This window comes from Vombatus ursinus, unplaced genomic scaffold (assembly GCF_900497805.2).
Source record: "Vombatus ursinus unplaced genomic scaffold, bare-nosed wombat genome assembly UNPS02014832.1, whole genome shotgun sequence".
Classification (NCBI taxonomy): domain Eukaryota; kingdom Metazoa; phylum Chordata; class Mammalia; order Diprotodontia; family Vombatidae; genus Vombatus; species Vombatus ursinus.
Genome location: NW_020954610.1, coordinates 63,922,925 through 63,943,443, shown reverse-complemented (window position 1 = coordinate 63,943,443; position 20,519 = coordinate 63,922,925). Strand labels below are relative to the sequence as shown.

Here is a 20,519-nt window from a genome sequence, read left to right as displayed (position 1 = left end):
CCTAGAGTTGAATGATCATGGCTGGATCTAGTAGGTATGAAGAGTTTAGGAATCAAGAAGTCAGTCTTACTTATGTAGGTACCATGGGCCCAGGTGAAGGTGCATTAGATTCCGAAATTAAAAAGCAAACAGTAGAGATCAGGTGAGGTGACTAAGAAATGAAGCCCTTAGTGCACAGATGGGGTAGAAAGGTAAAGAATCATTTTCTTTTCTAAAAAAAACAAAAAACTCTACTCTTCCCCCAGATCAATTTTAAACTCTTTGACGGCAAGAATTTTATACTCTGTATCTCCCATAGCACCCAGCACAGTGTTAGACACATAACAAGCACTCAATCAGTGTTCCTGAGTCAATCTTCTACCCAACAATGTAAACGGTCAGAGAGAACATAATTTTGTCTTTGTGGTCAGAAGATGATAAAGTGAGAAAGGGCCTTTAGTCATTTACATTAGAGAGAGCTGAAATCCAGAAGGAAATACTTCACTCTAAGTCATACAGCTAAGTATAAAGCAAGCACTCAAATCCTGGTTTTTGAGTCTTTTGACTTTAAATCCTAAATGTTCTTTCCGCTGCACCACACATAGTGGTAATGCTGATTGGGTAGTAGTGCCAACTCCATGGCTGATATATATAAATCTCATCCCAGCTGAAAAATTTGAGGTTTGACAGAATTTTTTGAAGTAACTAAGGAAACCATTTTGTTAGGTGTATTTGAAGCTTTTGAGAGAAAATGAAGGAAAGAGGGAAAAACATATACTTTACAGTATCTATAGTATAACAAGCTTTTGAGTCAAAAAGGAAGAAATAAAAATTCTAACTTCTTGAAACTGCTTTGATGATCAGGAGAATGAAGAAAGTCCTTAATTTAAAAGTTACTGTGTGACCCTGGGCAAGTCATTTAACCCCATTGCCTAGCCAAAAAATAAATAAATAAATAAAAGTTACCAATCACCTCTTAAATAATGAAACATAGAAGATTAACTCAAGTAGTTGTCAGAACAATCAGATCAAGCTAGAAACTGTAGCTGATTCAATTTTATAGGATAGATTAGGAACAAAGGACTTTTTACAAATTGAAAAAGACTTTAAAGATTATCTATTCCAATGTGGAAAAATTGGGACACTAATACCCTGTCACTGGAACTGTGAACTGATCCAACCATTTTGCAGAGCAATCTAGAATTATTTCCAATGAGTTATTAAACTGCCTATAGCCTTTGACCCAGCAATACCACTATTAGGTTGCTTCACAAGAACTCATATGTTTAAAAATATTTATAGCAGCTCTCTTTGTGGTGGCAAAGAACTGGAAATTGAGGTGATGCCTACCAGTTGGGGAATAGCTAAACAAGTTGGGTATATGATTGTGATGGAATACTACTGTGCCATAAGAAATGATGAAGTGACTGATTTTAGAAAAACACGGAGAGACTGGCAGGAAATAATGAAGACTGAAATAAGAAGAACCAACAGAATGTTGTGTACAGTAACAGCAATATTGCTTGAAGAACAACTGTGAATGACTAAGTTATTTTGAGTATCATAAATACTAAAATCAACTACAAAGGACCTATGAAGGAAGATACTACCCCCCCAGAGAAAGAACTGATAAATATTAGTATGTATAGTATGGTTTTACAAATCTGTGTTTAATGGTGGCCTTCTCGACTGCGGGGTAGAGGAGAAGGAGGGAAAAAAAGAAGTGCATAGCAGAGAGCAAAAGAAAAAGCACAGAAAAGCAGGCTGCTTTGGAAATGATGTGTAATATTTATTACACGGTTTTTAAAAAAAAAGTAAACTGTGAAGTGGAGATTCATGGTTTCATACTGAATCCACTAAGTATGTTGTGCTGTGTAAATGGAAAGGGTTTTTTTTTTTTTTGTCTTTTTGTATTTAAGTTCAAAATGAATAAATTTTTTTTTAAAAAGATGATCTATTTTAACTTCTGGAGCAGATGCCTTTTAAGATCCCCTCCAGTTTTATGGATATTATAATACTTTGATCCTTCATTTTATAGATAAAAGGAACAAAGGCTCCAAAAGGGTAAGTGACTTGACTGAGGTCACAAGTTGGTCAGTGGCACAGTCAGGATCTTAAACTCATGTCTTTTGTCTTGAAACTCAATGTTTTCATTACTCCATTCTATTCAACATACATTTATTAAGTGCCCATTGTCTCCAAGGCAAAAGGAAACTTAGAGTATTTGTATTTCCACCAAAAAAAATAGCATCCCCTACACAATGCCACTTTTTTTCCCAAAATTATGACTGTGGAATTCTTATCCAAAGTAGTAACAACAAAGTGCTTTATAGTTTCATGGTTTTATCAGGTACCTTTTCCTTCCATTTAGAAGATCATAAAGTTGTCCACAGTAGATCTCATAAAAACTAATCCACACAGAGAGGTCTCTCCTTGGCTGGGCTAGGTCTATTTGCCTAAAGATGTCTTCAGCAGCGAGAGCATAGAGCCCTGGGTTTTGATGAGTACCTATCATGGTATAAGTCTTTCCAGCCCCTGTTTGTCCATATGCAAAGCAAGTGGCATTTCCTCTGTGAAAAGAATTATTAATTAGTGTATGAATTTGACTCATTTATGCATATTATTATACTACTAACCTGCATATAAATAACAAAAAATGAGCTAGGTACATGAAATGTCTTACTGATATACACTGTAAATGCTCCAGGAGGGAAAAGAGCTCACAAAGCAGATTTATTTACAGAACCAACGTTTTTTAAAAGATAATGGAGGAGATCCTGCAGCACCTAGTTCATTGTCTAGCATTTAGCCGAAACTCAATAGACATATGATTAATTGAAATGAATGGAATTCTGTTTTATAATGAATGGTACTATAGTGGAAAGTTAATATATTTTGTAGAGGGAACCCATCTGGAGAAAAATATGGAATAGTAGAGTATTGAACTTGGAGTCAGAAAAAGTATAATAAGATACTGCCTCTGACATTTCCTATCTGTATTACTGTGGTCGTCACAACTTCTTTGATACTCAGTTTCCCCATCTGTAAAATGGACATAATAATAACTGTAGTACCTACCTCATACAGTTAGTCAGGCTCAAATGAAATAAAGTACATAAAGCACTTTGAAAAATGTATAGTACAAGTACCAATTATTATTAATAATCCATGGATATTATTACCACGAATGGCACTGGCACAATACAATCCAGCCTCCCTCCCCTCCATGACAGAACCTGTATGTGTGTGACTATGGCTTGTAAAGAATATCAACTAAATAAACTCTTAAAACAAGTCAAAAAAAAAAAGATAATGGAGGAGAGAGGAACAAGGATTTGACTCAACCAACCAACACACATTTATTGAGCTTCTATCATGGGCCCAATTAGGCACTGTGTATATAGAAAAAAGAGATGACATGGTCTTTGCCCCAAAGAATTAGTCTAGCTAGGCACACAGGGTTGGGGAGCCTGACCAATTTGTTCTATAAAGTTTGGATTTAGTCAAAGGGTCGAACTTGAGAATCTAGAGGGCCACATGTGGCCTTGAGGCTGCAGGTTCCTCACTCCTGTCTAATGACATAAGATTCATGCACAGGAAATGAGTATAAATAAAATGAAATATAATCAAAATGCTAAATTCTGTGATACTGCCTTTCAATAATCATAGTTTAATATGAGCTAGAACACTTGGGGAAGACTTCATGGAGAAGGAGCAACTGGAGTCTAGGCCTTTAAGGATTTGTAAGATTTGAAATGATGGAGAGAAAGATCAATCCAGGCAAAATGGGAATAAGAATCAGGGCCTCAGAGATAAGAATAAGCATGGTGTGCAATAAAGAGACAGGTCTTACTGTTCATGTCAGAAGTAATGGAAAATAAGATTAGATAATTAGGATGGGACAAAATTACAAAAAGTTTAAGATGTCAAGCAGGGAAATTGAGAGTTAATAGGTAATATGAGCCTCTGCATAAATAGGTACACAGTACCTACTTGCAGCAAAGGAAAGAAGATGAAAATCAACCTGAAGCTAGGGAAGGAGGCTAACGAAAGCAATTATGAAGATATGAAAAAGCAAAATGGCAACAGCCACTGTACAAAACATTTTCTTCACAACAACCTTGTGAGATGGGAAAGGTGTGTATCATTATCCCCATTTTACAGATGGGAGAATTGAGGCCGAAAGATTTCCAAAGCTATATACCTAATAAATGGCAAAACCAACATTAGATCCCTGGTCCTTTGACTCCAAGTCCAATGCTCTTTTCACTACACTGTACTTAAGATTAGATTGCCAGCTTTTTAAGGACAGGGATCACGTCTTTTATCCCCTCTATAGTAACTAGTATGGTGTTCTGTAAACAGTAGGCACTCGATAAACTTTGCTAAGGTGACAGAAGTGCAGTTATAAGAGGAACTGAAAACATGTATGTGCATGGAAGACAAAAGTCAAGTCATGAAGGAAAGACTGTCAAAGAGAGAACAAAGAAATTTTTTTAACGCCCACAACAAATTCAGAATTGTTTTAAGGGTACAAACTTATTTATCTTTTTTATATATGGTCATGAAAGAGGTTCCTATTTTGCTCTCCATAATAAGCTTGACTTACAGTAGTTCTCTCCACCCCACCACTACATACTAGTGCCTAATGTGATACTATCAAGTATAATGCAATTTAAATAAATTCCAACTCATTTTATTAATTCATGTTCCTAAACTCTCCTCTCCTCTAGAGAACTGTTAGATAAGAAATGCAGAACTGAAAGACTATATATAAAACTTTTGTCTATTTGTGACTTTAATAAATTTTTAAACATTATTATTATACTTATTGAGTAGCCTCAATTTGTGCTCTCATGAATACCCAATGCCTGATTATGGAAATCTTAATTTCAACTACAGCAAGGACACATAATCCTAACTATCAAAATATCAGATTAAATACAACCAGTTGTTAAAACTTTAAATTCTCAGTACTCTGACAAATTATGTTTTTTAAAACAACCTCTATTTTCTTATTGCACAGAGAATCAAAATCACTCACGCATGAGGAGTAATGCAAATTTCTAGGTACTAAGTCCTATAAATATTGATATTACATTTTTCCACATAGCTTAATTTAAATAATCATTAAATTAAAATACAGTGGATAGAAAACTCTTAATTCATGTTTCATGCTGCATGAAAATACAAACAAGATTCATATAGAAAAACAGTATATGAAAAGGAAAGAGAAACAAAGGACTATCCTACCCTTTAAAAATATGCTGAATGAGTGGGTGAGTGGTCTTCATATATACATCTTGATTGGTAGACATCTCACCAAAGACTTCATCAAAATAAAAAACATGCTGAAAAATAAATTTTATTTTTATAGGAAAATAAATATAATGGATTTTCTTCAACTAAACCAGTAAAATGACATTTTAGCTCACAATAATGATAATTAACCCACAGACAGGATAAGCAATCAGAAGCTATCAGATAACAATATCTTAGTTTTCTCAGCTTTATTGCTTATATACAATAGCAATTAATGTGTGTATTTTTAACGAGGACAAAATAAAGCGTGGATTTTTGTTCCTGATAGAACTGCTTGAACACAAGAGTAACTAAAATTTCACAGAGGGTCCTAGACAGAGAATCTCAATTCTTTTGGGCTATATCTCCATGGATCAGCTTTGATAAACATTCCAAATGACTATTCCTGGTAAAGATCTCAGTTTACACTACTTAGGAATCAAACCCTACACACCTTAACAATCTGGAAAATGTTGTCAATTAGCAGGCTAAGCCAGCAGCAAAAATTATGCGATTATCCGCCAAAATGGTGTGCCCAACAATGTTGGCAGCCCTTTCATTCCCCCTGAAATAAGGTCAAGAAATTCTAAAGGAGGCCAGAGAGATTAGAGGGGGGTGAGAAAGAAGACTTCCAGGAGGGGTATGAATTTTCAGATAAATTTTAAAGGGCACAATGGATATGTAGCTTAAGTGATGAGAAAGAGAAGAGCATTCCAAATTCTCAGAAAAGGCTCGTTTTAATTGTTATACATTGCTCAGCCAACAGTGTTTTTTTCTATTTTTTTTTTTGTATTTTCATTGAGCACTGGAAGAAAGGGACATTCTCCGATGCTTCCAGGGATAGGTACTTATAGGTCTCTAGGCTTCAGAAGGTTGACAATTACAAACATGTCAACGGATCTGCAATGTGGGCAGGCTTGGGATGGAAACAGCAAAGAGGCAAATTTAAGCTTTGACATAAGGAAATATGCCCTGACGATCAGAGCTATCCAAAAGCTGAATATGGTTTTGAAGAAAAACCTGAAGTCCATCTGTCAGGTATGTGACAGATGGGCAGCTAGGTGGTACAGTGGATATAGCGCTGAACTCAGAGGCAGTAAGTCCTGTGTTCAAATCCTTTCTCAGACACTTACTACCCAGGGCAAGTCACTTAACCTTATTTGCTTCAGTTTCCTCATCTGTAAAATGGACATAATAATAGCACCTGCCTCCCAGGGTTATTGTAAGGATCAAATTAAATATTTGTAAAGTGCCTTGAAATCTTAAAGTGCTATATAAATGCAAACTATTATTATGATAATGACAATTAGTAGTGATAGTAATTCCTGCTCAGGTACAGGTTAGATGACCTGGTTTCTGAGGTCCCTTCCAACTCTGAAAATCTGTGATTGTTGTGTATGGGGGTAAGAGTGGCAGGATCCAATTACACACTAGAGTAAGCCTCAAAGTATTATTCCAGGGCCTCACTGCACCATGCAGATCCTATGTTTTCAAAGGCTATTCTGGATGAGTGCAAGTACTGGTCAGTTCTGTCAAGATGGAAAGGTTGCAAGGTTGCGTCTAGCTAGAGAATATATTTCTGTCATCTAAGGACCAGACTAATTAAGTTCAGAAAGGCTCATCACCAGAAGGTCAGCTATACCACATGATATATTTTTTCCTAAGATTTTATTCTCTTTTTTATATGCAGTTCTTCAGGAGAGTGTTACATCAGCACTGAAATTTGCTAAATGAAGATAGAGGGGAAGTCTGGGGTGAAAAAGTCCATTTTGCAATTACAAAGAAATGTATCACATCTGCAAAAAGGCTAGAAGATGAGAACTCTAAAACAGAATGACAAAGAAAGCTGTGGATTTTTCATTGTTTTAAAAATATTGTTTTTAATGTACTTGATATCTAAGCAAGGATACCTGATTATTTATGGAACTTGTTTTATGTAAACTTATTTAATAAAATTAAATAAAATAACACTATATAATAAAATATCAATAAATTATTCATAAGATCAAAAACAAAAGTAAAATATGAAAACTTCTCAGGAAAATCAAAAGAAAAAATTGAACAATAACAGGTATAGAAACTTGAAAATAACTTCTGCTCTCTACTTTTCCTGAGTGTGTGGCAATTTTTCCTCTCTCCTTCTACAATTATATATGAATTACTTAGGAGTTATGAAGCTAACATATTAGGAAAGGAACCATTAATTAAAAGAATAAATATATTAAATATTAACAAAATTTTCATAATTATTTGCTTTGATAAAATGTAAAGATTCAGAAATCGGTTAAGACAAACTTTTAACTGTAGTTTAGCCTCTGACAGCTGATAATGATGTCAGAGTACAGTAAAATTTAGGAATAAGCAAAATAGTACATGTATATATATAATCTAATGTAGACTCAAATGAACAGTATTTGTGATTGTTAAGTAAATGAAATTAATCCACTCTAAACAGTTGCATTTATCTCTTTAACTAAGCAAGAATGCAAGTAAAACATGAAAAAAGATGGATTTTAAATACTTTATTCATTCAAGAAACACCTGTTCAGAATTAAAATTCTTCTAGTCCCTCTCCTTTTTTGCCTTCTTTTATAACAAACAAAAAGCAAAGAAAACTCACTTAGTATTACTTGACAGCTGAGAATTCTAAACTAACGTGGCAAAAAGTATAATAACGCTGAACTGCGACAACTGCAGGTACTCAATAAATACAAAGGAAAAGTGTTGCCTTATTGAGAGAATTACTGCAAATAAAGAATGGCATCATCTGAAGTCACTCAGCACTACAGAAGTCTTCTGTAGATGATGGTCACACAGTATTTATGCCTTTGGTTATAGAAAGTGGCAAAATTGGTTTAATCATTTCAGCCATCTTCAAAATAAGTACTGATTGCTGAAGTATAATTGGGCATGAAGAGATCAGCTAATAATTTTGTGTACATAGAACCAGCCAACTTCTTTGAGCAAAAGAGAAATGTCTAATTTTTGTAACTAAGATGAGGAAAAAAAGAATAGAAATCTGAGTTCAAAGTGGGGAAAGAAAAACTATGATAAAAAAAATTTGGCCTAAGTGTGAAGGAAGCTATGTAAATAAAATGTGGTCAATTTTTACATAATAGAGAATACATTATTTATAGATTTTTCTCATCTACCACTCACCTGATTTTTAGGTCAATAAGGGGGAGGTTGGAATAAATACTAGGGGTTGAATATGTGAAGGTGTAAGGAATGGGGAGGGAAAAAGGCAAATTGTGAAATAATTATATTAACATCCTACGTCTTTGTTATGTATTGATCAATAATGTAAAAGTACTTCTACGCCACCCAAAACAGTTATCAAAGAGGGTTCCAGCTAATCTGAAGCAAGTGCCAATAAACTGTGAAGATTTTACCTTTTGATTAGCTTTGAGTTCTTATCATTTTGACAAAGAATGGGAACTTCTCCACCCCATAACTCAAGTTATTTATCTAAAGTCTTCTGTGTTGGACATAAAATCCTTCATGTGATCTCATCAGCAATCACGGATTTAATTATTATCTCTCTGCCTATGATTCTCAAATCTACTTATCTAGCTCTAACCTCTCTCCTGACCTCTAGTCTTCAACTACATGTCTCCATTGGCCATCTCAAACTGGTTATTTCACAGGCATTTTAAACTCACTGTGTCCAAAACTAAACTTATTATCTTTCCTCCCTAAGCGCACTCCCCCCCCCATTTTCCATCTTTTCTATTACTGTGGAGGACACTACCATTTTCCCCAATTACCCAGGCTCCCAACTTAGGTGTCATTAACTCCTCACTTTCAACTGTCCCCCATTCCCTACATCCAATATGTTGTGAAGGCCTGTCAATTTTACCTTCATAACATCTCTCACAATACTCCCCTTCTCTCCTATGACACTGCCACCATCCTGGGGTAGGCCGTCATCACCTCAAGGCTGGACTATTGCAATGGCCTGCTGGTTGGTCTCCCTGCCTCAAGTGTCTCCCCATTCTATCTCCACTAAGCTGTCAAACTGATCTTCCTAAAGCATATTACTGATCATGTCGTCCACCATTAATCCCCCATCAATCAACTCCAGTGGCTCCACATCACCTCCAGAAACAAATCTGAAAATCCCATTTGGTATTCAAAACCTTTCACAGCCCAGCCTTCTCCGAGGTTTCCAATCTTCTTTTAGCTTACTCACCCCAACATTCTCTGCAATACAGTGACAATGGCCTCCTTACTGTTCCTTGCAAAAGAAACTCCATCTCCAACTTTACATTCTTACTGTCTGACATGCTTGGCATTCTCTCCCTCCTCATTTCCTCCTCCTGGATTCCCTGGTTTCAAGTACCAGTTAAAATCCTCCCTTCTACAGGAAGCCTTGCCCAATCTCCCTTAATGCTAGTGCTTTTCCCCTGTTGATTATCCCCATTTTATCCTGTATGGATCTCATTTGTTCAGCGTTGTTTTCATGTCACCTCCCCCATTAGACTGTGAAGTCCCTGAGAGCAGGGACTGTTTCTTGCCTTTCTTTGTATCCCCAGAACTGAGCACAATGCCTGAAACAGTGTTTAATAAATGCTTGTTGGCTTGACCCAAATCCCTGTGATTTGTTGTATTAATATCTTCACTTTGCTTGTAAAAAAGAATTGAGACACAGAGAGACTGACTTGCCCAAGGTCAGATAAATACTGAACCTGCAATAGAGCTCACAGGCTGCTACTTTTAGTCTGAAAAAAAGGGAAGTCTTTTGGGGTAGGGGGTGGGAAACAAGGGAGATTTTTTTTTGCCTTTTGGTGAGGCAATCAGGGTTAAGTGACTTGTCCAGGGTCACACAGCTAGCGTCAAGTGTCTGAGGCCATATTTGAACTCAGGTCCTCCTGACTCCAAGGCCAGAGCTCTATCTACTGCGCCACCTACCTGCCCCCGAAGGGGGCCTTTCATATATGGGAAAGTAGCAAGAGAGTACTTTCTGAGTAGCCAGAGAGAACTTTCTAACAACTAAAGTCTAAAAATGGAACTGCTATTTTGTGATACTGTGATACTCATTAAGGGACATATTTAAGGAGAACTTTATTTCAAAGAGGGTGTGGAGGATATTCTTTCTTCCACTGGGCAGGAGGTTCCATCTCTCAAGTCTCTCTCAATAAGATTCTAAGATATTCTAATAAAAAAATCAAAGTTAACATTCTTTACAACACAAATGCAAATTAGTTCAAAATTTAAAAGGTAGCATCATACCTGCAAAATATACTGGGTAAGGTCAACCGCCTCTTTCTTTTCATAGACAAGTAAAGTTTCTTTATCTTCTACTGTAATAATGTTAATTTCTCCACGCCTTTCTTCCCTCATGCCCAGAGGGCGTTTCCGTACACATACTCGGATTTTCTCAGTTTCAGTCCAAACATTACCCTTCTCTGACATATTCTCTCTGAAACAAGTTTTAAAATGATTTTCATTAAAAAGAAAAGAAAATGCTGAAGTTAACAGAAAAGTATGTTTAATTGTAAATTTTGGTATTACTATTATTAAATGGTCCCATTAGGTTTTTGTCATCTTGCACATATTTAAGAATGATTGATTGGTAGTTCTGATGAAGATGAATGCTACCTCTAAGCACAGGTCTTAGTGCAGTTTTAAGCTTTAATCTTATTAAGTAATAATTAGTTTTTGTTTTAAAAACTTATTAACCAATAATTAATAAGCTTTAATACTTATTAAAGCTTAAAAAGCTTAAAACTGCACTAAGACTTCTGGACTACTCTGTATTGTTACTTTGTAGAAGTGCAAAAATTGAGAAATTATCATAAAAGTGAAAACTGCTTTTGTTTTTGTTTCAAATACTTTAACAACTAAGTTTGTCTGTAAATGTGTTTAAATGCCAACCATCACCCATTCTTAATTTAGTATTAATTGCTGATTTTGATGTAATTCCTGACAAAGTACTGACACTATTGAATAAAAATTTTACTATTTAGTTCCTGACTAAGTCTCTAGGCAATTAAGATCTTCTTAAGATAAAAGACTTTGAATTTAGGGAATTAGAGGTAGAACTCTTTCTGAAAAGCTTTTGATTGTGAAGATTCTTTCTCCAGGTTTAATACAATTCATTCTGACTAATCTTTTGAATATGGTGAAAAGTGTGTCAGCATCCCCAACTTTTAGAAGTCCCAATTCATATTTTATCTCCCTTATTATCCAATTATTCCCATGAATTTACTCTTTTCCCAACCATTTTTCTAATTTTTTTCCATATAAAGTGACCAAACTTGTTGAATTTAGGTAGAACAGTAATGAATATCAACTTTCTGTCCCTCTATGTGTCACCTTAAATGTTTTTTTTTTGATACATTTTGTCCACTATATCCTGCTTCTTCTGTCCTTCTCTCTTTCTTTTTCTGTTACACAGTATTTGCCATACTTATTTGCTAAACCAACAGCCTCAACTCTAGGTTTCTAAGGAGATTTTATAATTGGTTCCATCTTCTTCCACTACTTGGTTCTACATTATAATCAAACACATCTTTCTGGTTCTATGTACCAGAGGTTTGGTTTGATTCACCAATTTAATAACCCTAACTTTAACAATATGCATAAAACAAATAACAAAAATAAAACAAAATAAGGGGAGTGGATATGAAATCCTGTTTGAAACTATGGACCAATTTACGTTTGCACAGAAGTTTATTTTAAAAGAGATTTTTATACAAATTGAAACAACTTGTGGTACCACACCTCACACTTACCAGATTGGATGATATAACAGAAAAGGAAAATAATAAATGTTGGATGGGATGTGGGAAAATTGGGACACTAATGCACTATTGGAGTTGTGAACTGATCCAATCATTCTGGAGAGCCATTTGGAACTATGTTCAAAAGGCTCTAAAACGATGCATACCCTTTGAACCGGCAATACCACTACTGGGTCTGCATCCTAAAGAGATCAAGAAAAGGGGAAAGGACCTATTTTTACAAAAATATTTACAGCAGCTCTTTTTTTGTAGGGGCAAAGAACTGAACATTGAGGGGATGTCCATCAATTGGGGAATGGCTTAACAAGTTGTGTTATATGATTGTAATGGAATATTATTGTGCTATAAGAAATTATGAGCAGGATGATTTCAGAAAAACCTGGAAAGACTTAGATGAATTGACGCAAAATGAAGTTAGCAGAACCAGGAGAGCATTTTACCCAGTCGCAGCAAACTGTACAATGATCAACTGTGAATGACTTAGCTATTCTCGGCAATACAATGATTCAAGAAAATTCCAAAGGACTCATGATGAAAAATGCTATCCGCCTCCAGAGAAAGAACTGATGGAATCTGAATGCAGATTGAAGCTCACTTCCTGTATTTTTTTCATGTTTTTTTTTTTCCTTTAGGTTTGGGTCTTCTTTTACAATGTGAACTAATATGGCAGTATGTTTTACATGAACATGTATAACCTATATCAACTTGCTTACTGTCTCAGGGACAGGGGAGGTGAAGGAGGGAGAGAGAAAATTCAGAACTTAAAATTTTAAAAAATAAATGTTAAAATTCGTCTTTACATGTAACTGGGGAAAAAATAAATATTGTTTAAAGAAAAAAAGCAATTTTTAGAATTTATTTTCTACGACACTGTTAAGGAGAGAAAAATGGTTGTTATTGCTTCATGTTATACCTCGAGGGACCTTATTTTTAAGTTCTAACTTTAAGCAAATGTGAAAAGGACATATTCAAATCATACATTTGATAAAAATGACTCCAATCTTTGCTTTCATTAACAATGGCTGTTCACCCAGGACTACAATAGCATGGGTGCCTTCAATCAGGATTATGCTACAGGCAAGCTGTACAAAGGACTATTTTAATTTAATGCTATTAGTTATTTACTTTTATAAGTGCTAAATCCCATATGGCACTTTAAAAAGTGATAAATTGATATCCTAAGAAAAACTGTTCTGTGAGTGGCTTGACTCTTCCACTGCAGAAGGCCACCAGTTAACTCTACGTTCACCTCACAGTTTTGCCCTTTGTGGACACTCATACCTGGGTTGTACTTCACTGAACAAAAGAAGGAGCCCCAGGTCAAGAATGAGAGAAGCTCTACAGAAATACAGCCTAAAGTGTGCTATTGCCAGTTGTGCAGGCTTCAGAGTTAATTGTTAAATTTTCAGTGCAGGTACTTACACCTTGGAAAACAGCAAATGCTACAATCAGGGTTTGATTTATTGTTTTGTGGACTGTTTAGACTTTAGAAAGGTATGGAGAAAATGTTAACAATGAAGAATTGAACAAAAAATGTTATGTCCTCTGTATTTGGAGAGTCAATTTTTAAACATTTGCCAGCACACCACTGAACAAAGCTTATACTTTGTAGATCCTAGCTAGCAGCTACCCAATATAATTTCACTGATCTGGAAAATACCAAAATTTTATGAATGCTTTCTTCCCATAGGGATTTTTATTTTATCAACACACTTATTTGTTGCTTCATTTCTATATTACATCATTAACAGAAAATTAATAATAAAGAACAACCCTTCACATTTCCATAGCACTTTATAATTTGCAAAATACTGGACTTTGCTTAGAGAATGATATCTTTCTTAAACTCTTAAAGGAAAATACTGTGTTTGTTGTCAGCTAGTCCAAAGAAAAATAAATCAAAATGAATGATTACCTGATATAAGAATGAGGGACTCCATAATTATATCCAGAAATGTGAGGGACTCTTTGTATGGTAGGGACCTCAATATCTCCCAAAAGTGGAGAAAGGTTATTTGGTGAAAACAATGCTGTACTGTTTGTTTCTGTTTGCACACTTGTATCAGCAGCTGCAGCATTAGGAGTTCTTGGCTTTTTATTGTACTGGGTATCACCTGGCAGAATATGCTCCAGCATATCTACTAGATTGGGTTTGTGTTCAGCTGAACAGAAGTCTGATAGACTACATGTGTCAAATGCAAAACCCTCTGGTGTTTGGTCTTTTTTGTCAACAAAAGCATCAAAGCACAGTTGCCTTCGAGGTCCTGATCTGGCTCTTTGAGGACGGACATGGAGGTTACTTGTTGGAAGATCTTGCTGGGTGCTGTTAGTGGTTTTATCTTCTTCCTGCATGATTTGAATGATTTTAATGAGTTGGAAGAGGCGCTTACGGTCATTCATATTGTGGACTCCCAATTTGGAGTAGTCTTTCATTGTGACTTTAGCTAATTCATCTATTTTCTGAAGGCCAAAGGCAGAAAAATGAGGGTAATATTTTCCAAGTTCTGCCTCACAAAGACATTCGTACAAGCATGATGCCATTACTGTAGGTTGATAGATTTTAACTGTGGAGAGAGAAAAAGAAACCATTCCCATTAGACACAGCATAGTACATACTGTTTAACAACAACAAAAGCCACACATACTTACAAAAAATGTATTACACTCTCCCAAGATTTCAATAGCTATGACTCTTTTGTGAAATGACCACTTAATTTGTATACTGCAGAGAGATGATTTGTATAGCAAATAGAATTTGTGAAAAAGATACAATTTGCTATTTTTCAACCTTCAGTTAGACAGGCATGTGGATACATACACACAGAGACACGTACATAGCCAGAAGTCACTTACTTGTTTCTGAATACTTGCACTTGCAAGTTCTATCCAATGAATGCCATGAAGTACTGAAACTGTCCCCTCAGCAACTGAATGTAACATGCCTAATTTTAGATGTTCAACTGAATGTCAAGGCGTGTGGTCCAACTGTTTCCCCTGATGAATGAACAAAGGGATAAGAACCCTTTTAAAACGGAGAACAGAATTAAATAGTAGAAAACAAGCGAATTTTTTTTTAACTCACTTAAATACTTTTATGGATGATGTAGAGGGGATTCTATATATGTGGAGGGGGCCAAGAAAACACTGAAGTAGATAACCTCTAAGTTAACTTCCACTATAAAAAAATCTATAATTCTATTAGCCACCATATCTTTCATCCATGGAGCTAGAATCTCTTAGCTAACACTAACCAGCTAAGCATCAGTGCCGAGCACTTCTTTAATATGTCAAAGGATATATGATTTCATCAGTCACTGCACATACTCCCTCTAACCATGCAGATCATAATCCTTCCATACCGTAGTAGAACTTCTAAATGTGTTACTGTGTAACCCACCACCTCCCACCATTATCTGGTGATAGACCTCTTTCAACCCACCAAAGCTGATTTTCAAAGAGATACAGAATCCACTGCCAGGTCCAGGTCCAGACTCACATACTCAAAGCCTTTTCATTCTGGTGGGGCAGGCCAGAATTTATGCTCCAGTGATGTGACCTTCAAGAACCCAGGCTTGCCTTTGCAGCTGGATGAGGTATTAGAGAAAGACTTTAGTGGAAGAACACAATGATAGGCACTCAATAATCATTTGATGATTTTGAACAAAAGCACTGCACTAATACCAAAAAGCTATAAATAGCTCATGTGTCTAACAAATGGCGAGTGGCTTAAGTGAGGCATGGTATGTAAATATTACTACTCTGTAAGAAAAGATAAATATGAAAACTAGAAATAAATATGGGATGAGTTATACGAAATAATGCAGAGTAAATAAGGAACCAAAAGATAATACTTGTTACATATAACTATGTAAATAATAAGATTTATTATCAACCAAATCCAGACAAATAAACATAAAATAAACATAAAATAAAGACATTCCAAAGAGGACATGGAAACCAACTGGGCTATTTTCACGGAATCACAGAATCTCAGTGTTAGAAGGGATATGAGAGACCATTTGGTGCAACCATATCTGAACAGGAAAATCTTCTACAACATATCCTGCAAGTGGTCACCCAGACTTTGCTTGAATATTTTAATCTGGGGGAACCACTGTTTCCAAAGGCAACTCAAGCCACTTTTGAATAACTCCAAGTATTAGGAAGTTTTTCCTTATAGCAAGACTAAATCTGCTTCTCTGTAACTTCTATCCAATGCTCGTAGGTCTGCCCTCAGGGGCCAAGTAGAACAAATTATTTCCTCTTTCAAAGGGAATACTTAAACATATCTATCAATCAATTCCATCTTCTCCACAGTCTTTACTCTTCTCTTCTTACTATACTATCACCAGCTCCTCTAACAGGTCTATATGGTATGACCTCAAGGCCTTTCATGATCTTGGATACTTCAATCTCCTCTAGCTACTACTGTTCAGCCAGGAACCAGAACTAAACACATTTGGCCCGGACGAAAGGACAGTTATCTCCTTAGTCCTTTAACCTCGTTAAAGTTGATATGCACTTTAAAAACCCCAGTAAACAGAAGAAGTTTGTGGTTGTTATTGGTTGTCAAACTTGTAATAGATAAAGAAAAAGTAAATAAAAACATCACAACATCAATTAAAACATATCCTCATTCTGCAGATGGTAAAAAGCAACTGTGCAATTCTGTTTCTAAAATAACCACTCACTGATCAATTAACCACTATTTTGGTAGGTCTAGGTGTCATCCACATAAGTCATTTAAAGTGGGGCTTAGGTAATGAGGAATAGGCTGACTTTACTCTTCCATATGTAGGGCAAGGATGATCTTTGAAAGTCAGAAGTAGTTGGGTGGGAGTCATCATGCCTCTAATCACACACTTGAGCTTCTAGATATTTTCTCAATGTCATGAAGCTATCATGTATATTCAATAACCAAACAAAAACAACTGTCACCATTGCTAACAACCAATTCTTTTTCTGCTTCTTTCATATAAATCTTCCCAAAATAATGGCAAAGCTCACTTGGGAATTATAGCAACTTTCTTTTTATAATTAATTTTTTTCAAGTATCAAGCATTTATGTATGTATGTGTGTATGTATGTATTTGTGTATTTACTTATTTTTAACAAATGTACATAGTCAAGCAAAACAAATTCCCATACTAGCCATGTCTAAAAATGTGTGTCAGGAAGCAGGTAGCATTCTTCACCATTGGTCCTCTGGAACCATGATCAATCATTACATTTATACCAACTTTCTAAAAATATCTTTACTATTGATTAAAGATATGTCAGAGACCAGACAAAGAAGAAGCATAAACCATGAAACTCAATAATCTAGGGTTCCAAAAATTAGAAAACACAAATTACTTAGGAAAGAACTATTTAATAAAAACTACTAGGAAAACTGGAAAGCATTCTGGCAGATATTAGACTTAGACCAACACCTTATGCCATATTTCATAATACATTTAAATGGACATGCTAACTTAATATTAAAGATCATATATGGGTAGGATATACAGTCTTAACTAAACAAGAAAACAAGAGATTGAAGCATATATATGTGTGTGTGTGTGTGTGTCTGTCTGTCTGTCTGTCTGAGAGAAAGAGAGAGAGAACTGATTACCTGAAAAACTTCAGCACAGACAAAATAAATGCATCTCGGATAAGAAAGGATCAAATGAAGAAAAAATAAACACCATTGTATCAAATTTCTTTCTATCTTTCTATCTTTCCCAGGCTGGAATCCTAATTTTGATTGGCAAAGAAGGCATGACCTGCTTGTTTCCAGTCTGGGTAGGTTTGTCCCTTCTAATGCCACTTGGTGGCTCCCTGATCCCAGGAAGCACCATATTGGTACTAGACTTACTGTAGACACCTTATCAGCTTTAGCCCTACTGTACTCCCCAGCTCAAGTGATCCACCAGCCGCAGCCTTTCCAGCAGCAAAGATTATAGACATGTACTACCATACTTGGCCCAATTCTTGGAATCTTTAAGATGTTACACTAAGACAGAAAACAAAATTTAAAAGCACCAGTAAGTGTATGATTTGTTTTACTGGCAAAAGATTGGGATTTTCTAGTTACTATTTAATTACTGGACAAATTCCACTAATATCACCTGTGCCCAATCAAAGAATGAGTCAGTGACTCTATAAAAATAAAGCCACATTAAGGAAGAGTAGGCATCATGTTGACAGGTCATCCAAGAAAAATAGGGGACAGCTGAATATGGAAGTTTTTTTTAATGGAAAGCTAAAGTAGAACAGACAGCCATAGAAGGGTCAGTCATACTTTTAGGGTATGCCAAAAACTGGCCAAGAGTGATCCAATATAGCTGCTGACAACTGGGAAACAACTGTTGATGACTGAACATGCTGGCATGTACTAACAGCAGCAAGGCCACCCAATCTTTGTAGTACAAATAACACACCCACACATATGCAGCAAAAAAGCCATCAGAACTTTCAACAAAAGGAAGTTGGCTTTCCACTACAATATAATGTGTGGCCAAAATAATTTGTATAGCTTAGTCACATTTGCATTTATAAAGACTAAGAATTACCAGGTGCATTATGATGAATTAAAAAACTACCACTGTCATTTTTACTCCATGTCTAATACCTATATACTTAAGCACTTAAAGTTAACACATAGACAAGTTCTGAGATGAATAATTTCCAATACAGAGAACTCTACTAAGACTGTTCTGCCACAATGCAAAAGTTTTAATTCCATGAAATATAGATGCATTTCAATTTAACTTAATAAAAACAAACAAGACTAAAGCAGCTAAGTAGAGTTGAAAGGAAAAAAAAATTATTAAAACTCTCAGTTACAGCCTGAGATTGGGGAACAGCACAGGTTCTATCTGAGCTGGCTATAAACCGACTTCATGCAACAGTGGAAAATTCACAACTGGCTGGGCTGCAATCAGGAGTGTTGGCAGCTTAGACCAGGGACCAGGAGTTGCTCAGCCCAGCCATCAGCAGCCCTGGGAAAGATCTTTTACTCTACAGCCCATCAGTGCAAAAACTCAGTTTGAAAACATCCAGTAGATTAGTGATACTAGGAAAGTTTCTGATGAGCAGATTTCCAGTTCAATTCAACTATTTATTTTTTAAATAATATATTCCCACAAAAATTTACTTATAATCTAATAGGGAAGAAAAGAGACACATACAAATAGCCAACTATACAAAATAACAAAGCCAAAATAGAATTGATACATGCAAAAGAAGAGTCTGGGCAAAGTGTGATAAAAATTTCAAGGGGAAAAATCACCTTTAATTGGTTGGGGGGTGAGAGGAGACAAAGAAAGATGGGCTTTCTTCAGGGAGGAGGCAGCATCAGAGCTGGGCCTTTAACGGGGAACTTCATTCAACATGTAGAGATGGTGGGGACTGGGGTCAGGGTCAGGGCATTTTACAAACCAAGGTGTATAAGTAATCGAGGGCAGGACAAGACCAGGGAAGGAGAATGGTTTCATTTGCCTAGAATGTAAAGCATGTGAAAGACTAGTATGAACTAACACTGTTAATGTAATTCCATTGGAGACAGATTATGGAAGGCTTTGGTCACCAATATGAGGAATTTATACTTTATTTCATAAGCAATAAAGAGCCACCTATAATTTTTAATGGAATAATGATCAAAGCAGCATATTAGATACTTCAGGCAGCAATGGGAAGGGTAGATCGGAGGGGGCGTATGCTAGAGACAGGAAGACCAGTTGGAAGACTATTTTAAGTCTAGGAGACAAGAAGTGAGGGCCTGAACTAAAGTAATTCCACATGCAGAATTCACTCATATTCAATGCCACAAATATCCAGAGAGTTCTAGAAACACCATGGTCTCAGCTGCTGGAATGAGTTAGAAATAGGGTCTTGAATGAAATCCAGCTGGCTACAGTTCAACTTTGGTAATCCTGAAAGGGAGAAAGGACTCAAGGATATAGTATAGTATAACTCTAAAAACTAGGGATTTATTCAGATTTTTTAATTATGAGAAGATATAGCAAATCATTTTCTACTATCATGCATCTCATATCCTCCACTTCCAGTAATGCTAGTAAGAACTAAATTATGTGTCCTCAGACAAGTGCTTTATACTACTGTTCTAATAGTTGTTGTTAGATCGAAAAATAGTTGGATAGAAAACTGAGGATCAGAAGTAAAAGAATGAGAGGTCTATAAGTATACGTATACTAGCATGTTCCTTCCTGAGCCCATCCCCATGACTTCTACCTATTGAAATTCACCCTTAAAGGCCCAGCTCTCTCCTCCCTAACTGAAACTGAAGCTCAAGCTCCTTTCTTTCATCCCAATCCCCACCAGCTAAAGATGATTTTTCCCTCTTGAAATTTTTCATTGAAATCTGTGATCCACCCAGGTCACCTGGCCAATATGTGTTGGCAGTGGGACCCAAACTCAGGTCTTCTTGACAAGGAGGCCAGTTCTTCATCCACTGAGGGCAGGCTGCCTCTTTCCTAACTTTTTATACCA

General features: G+C 36.0%; 1 protein-coding gene across 1 annotated transcript in view; it reads right to left on the bottom strand.

The window, feature by feature from the left end:
* KIF24 (kinesin family member 24) overlaps positions 1 to 20,519 on the bottom strand; it is a 61,162-nt gene that overhangs the window by 26,389 nt on the left and 14,254 nt on the right. Inside the window, exons 2-6 of the mRNA XM_027839144.1 lie at positions 14,880 to 15,020; positions 13,942 to 14,590; positions 10,513 to 10,702; positions 5,233 to 5,330; positions 2,334 to 2,549 (exon numbers count right to left, since the gene is read on the bottom strand). Of these exons, the coding sequence (XP_027694945.1) occupies positions 2,334 to 2,549; positions 5,233 to 5,330; positions 10,513 to 10,702; positions 13,942 to 14,567 (1,130 nt within the window). The 5' untranslated portion in view covers positions 14,568 to 14,590; positions 14,880 to 15,020. The remainder of the gene's footprint in view (positions 1 to 2,333; positions 2,550 to 5,232; positions 5,331 to 10,512; positions 10,703 to 13,941; positions 14,591 to 14,879; positions 15,021 to 20,519) is intronic.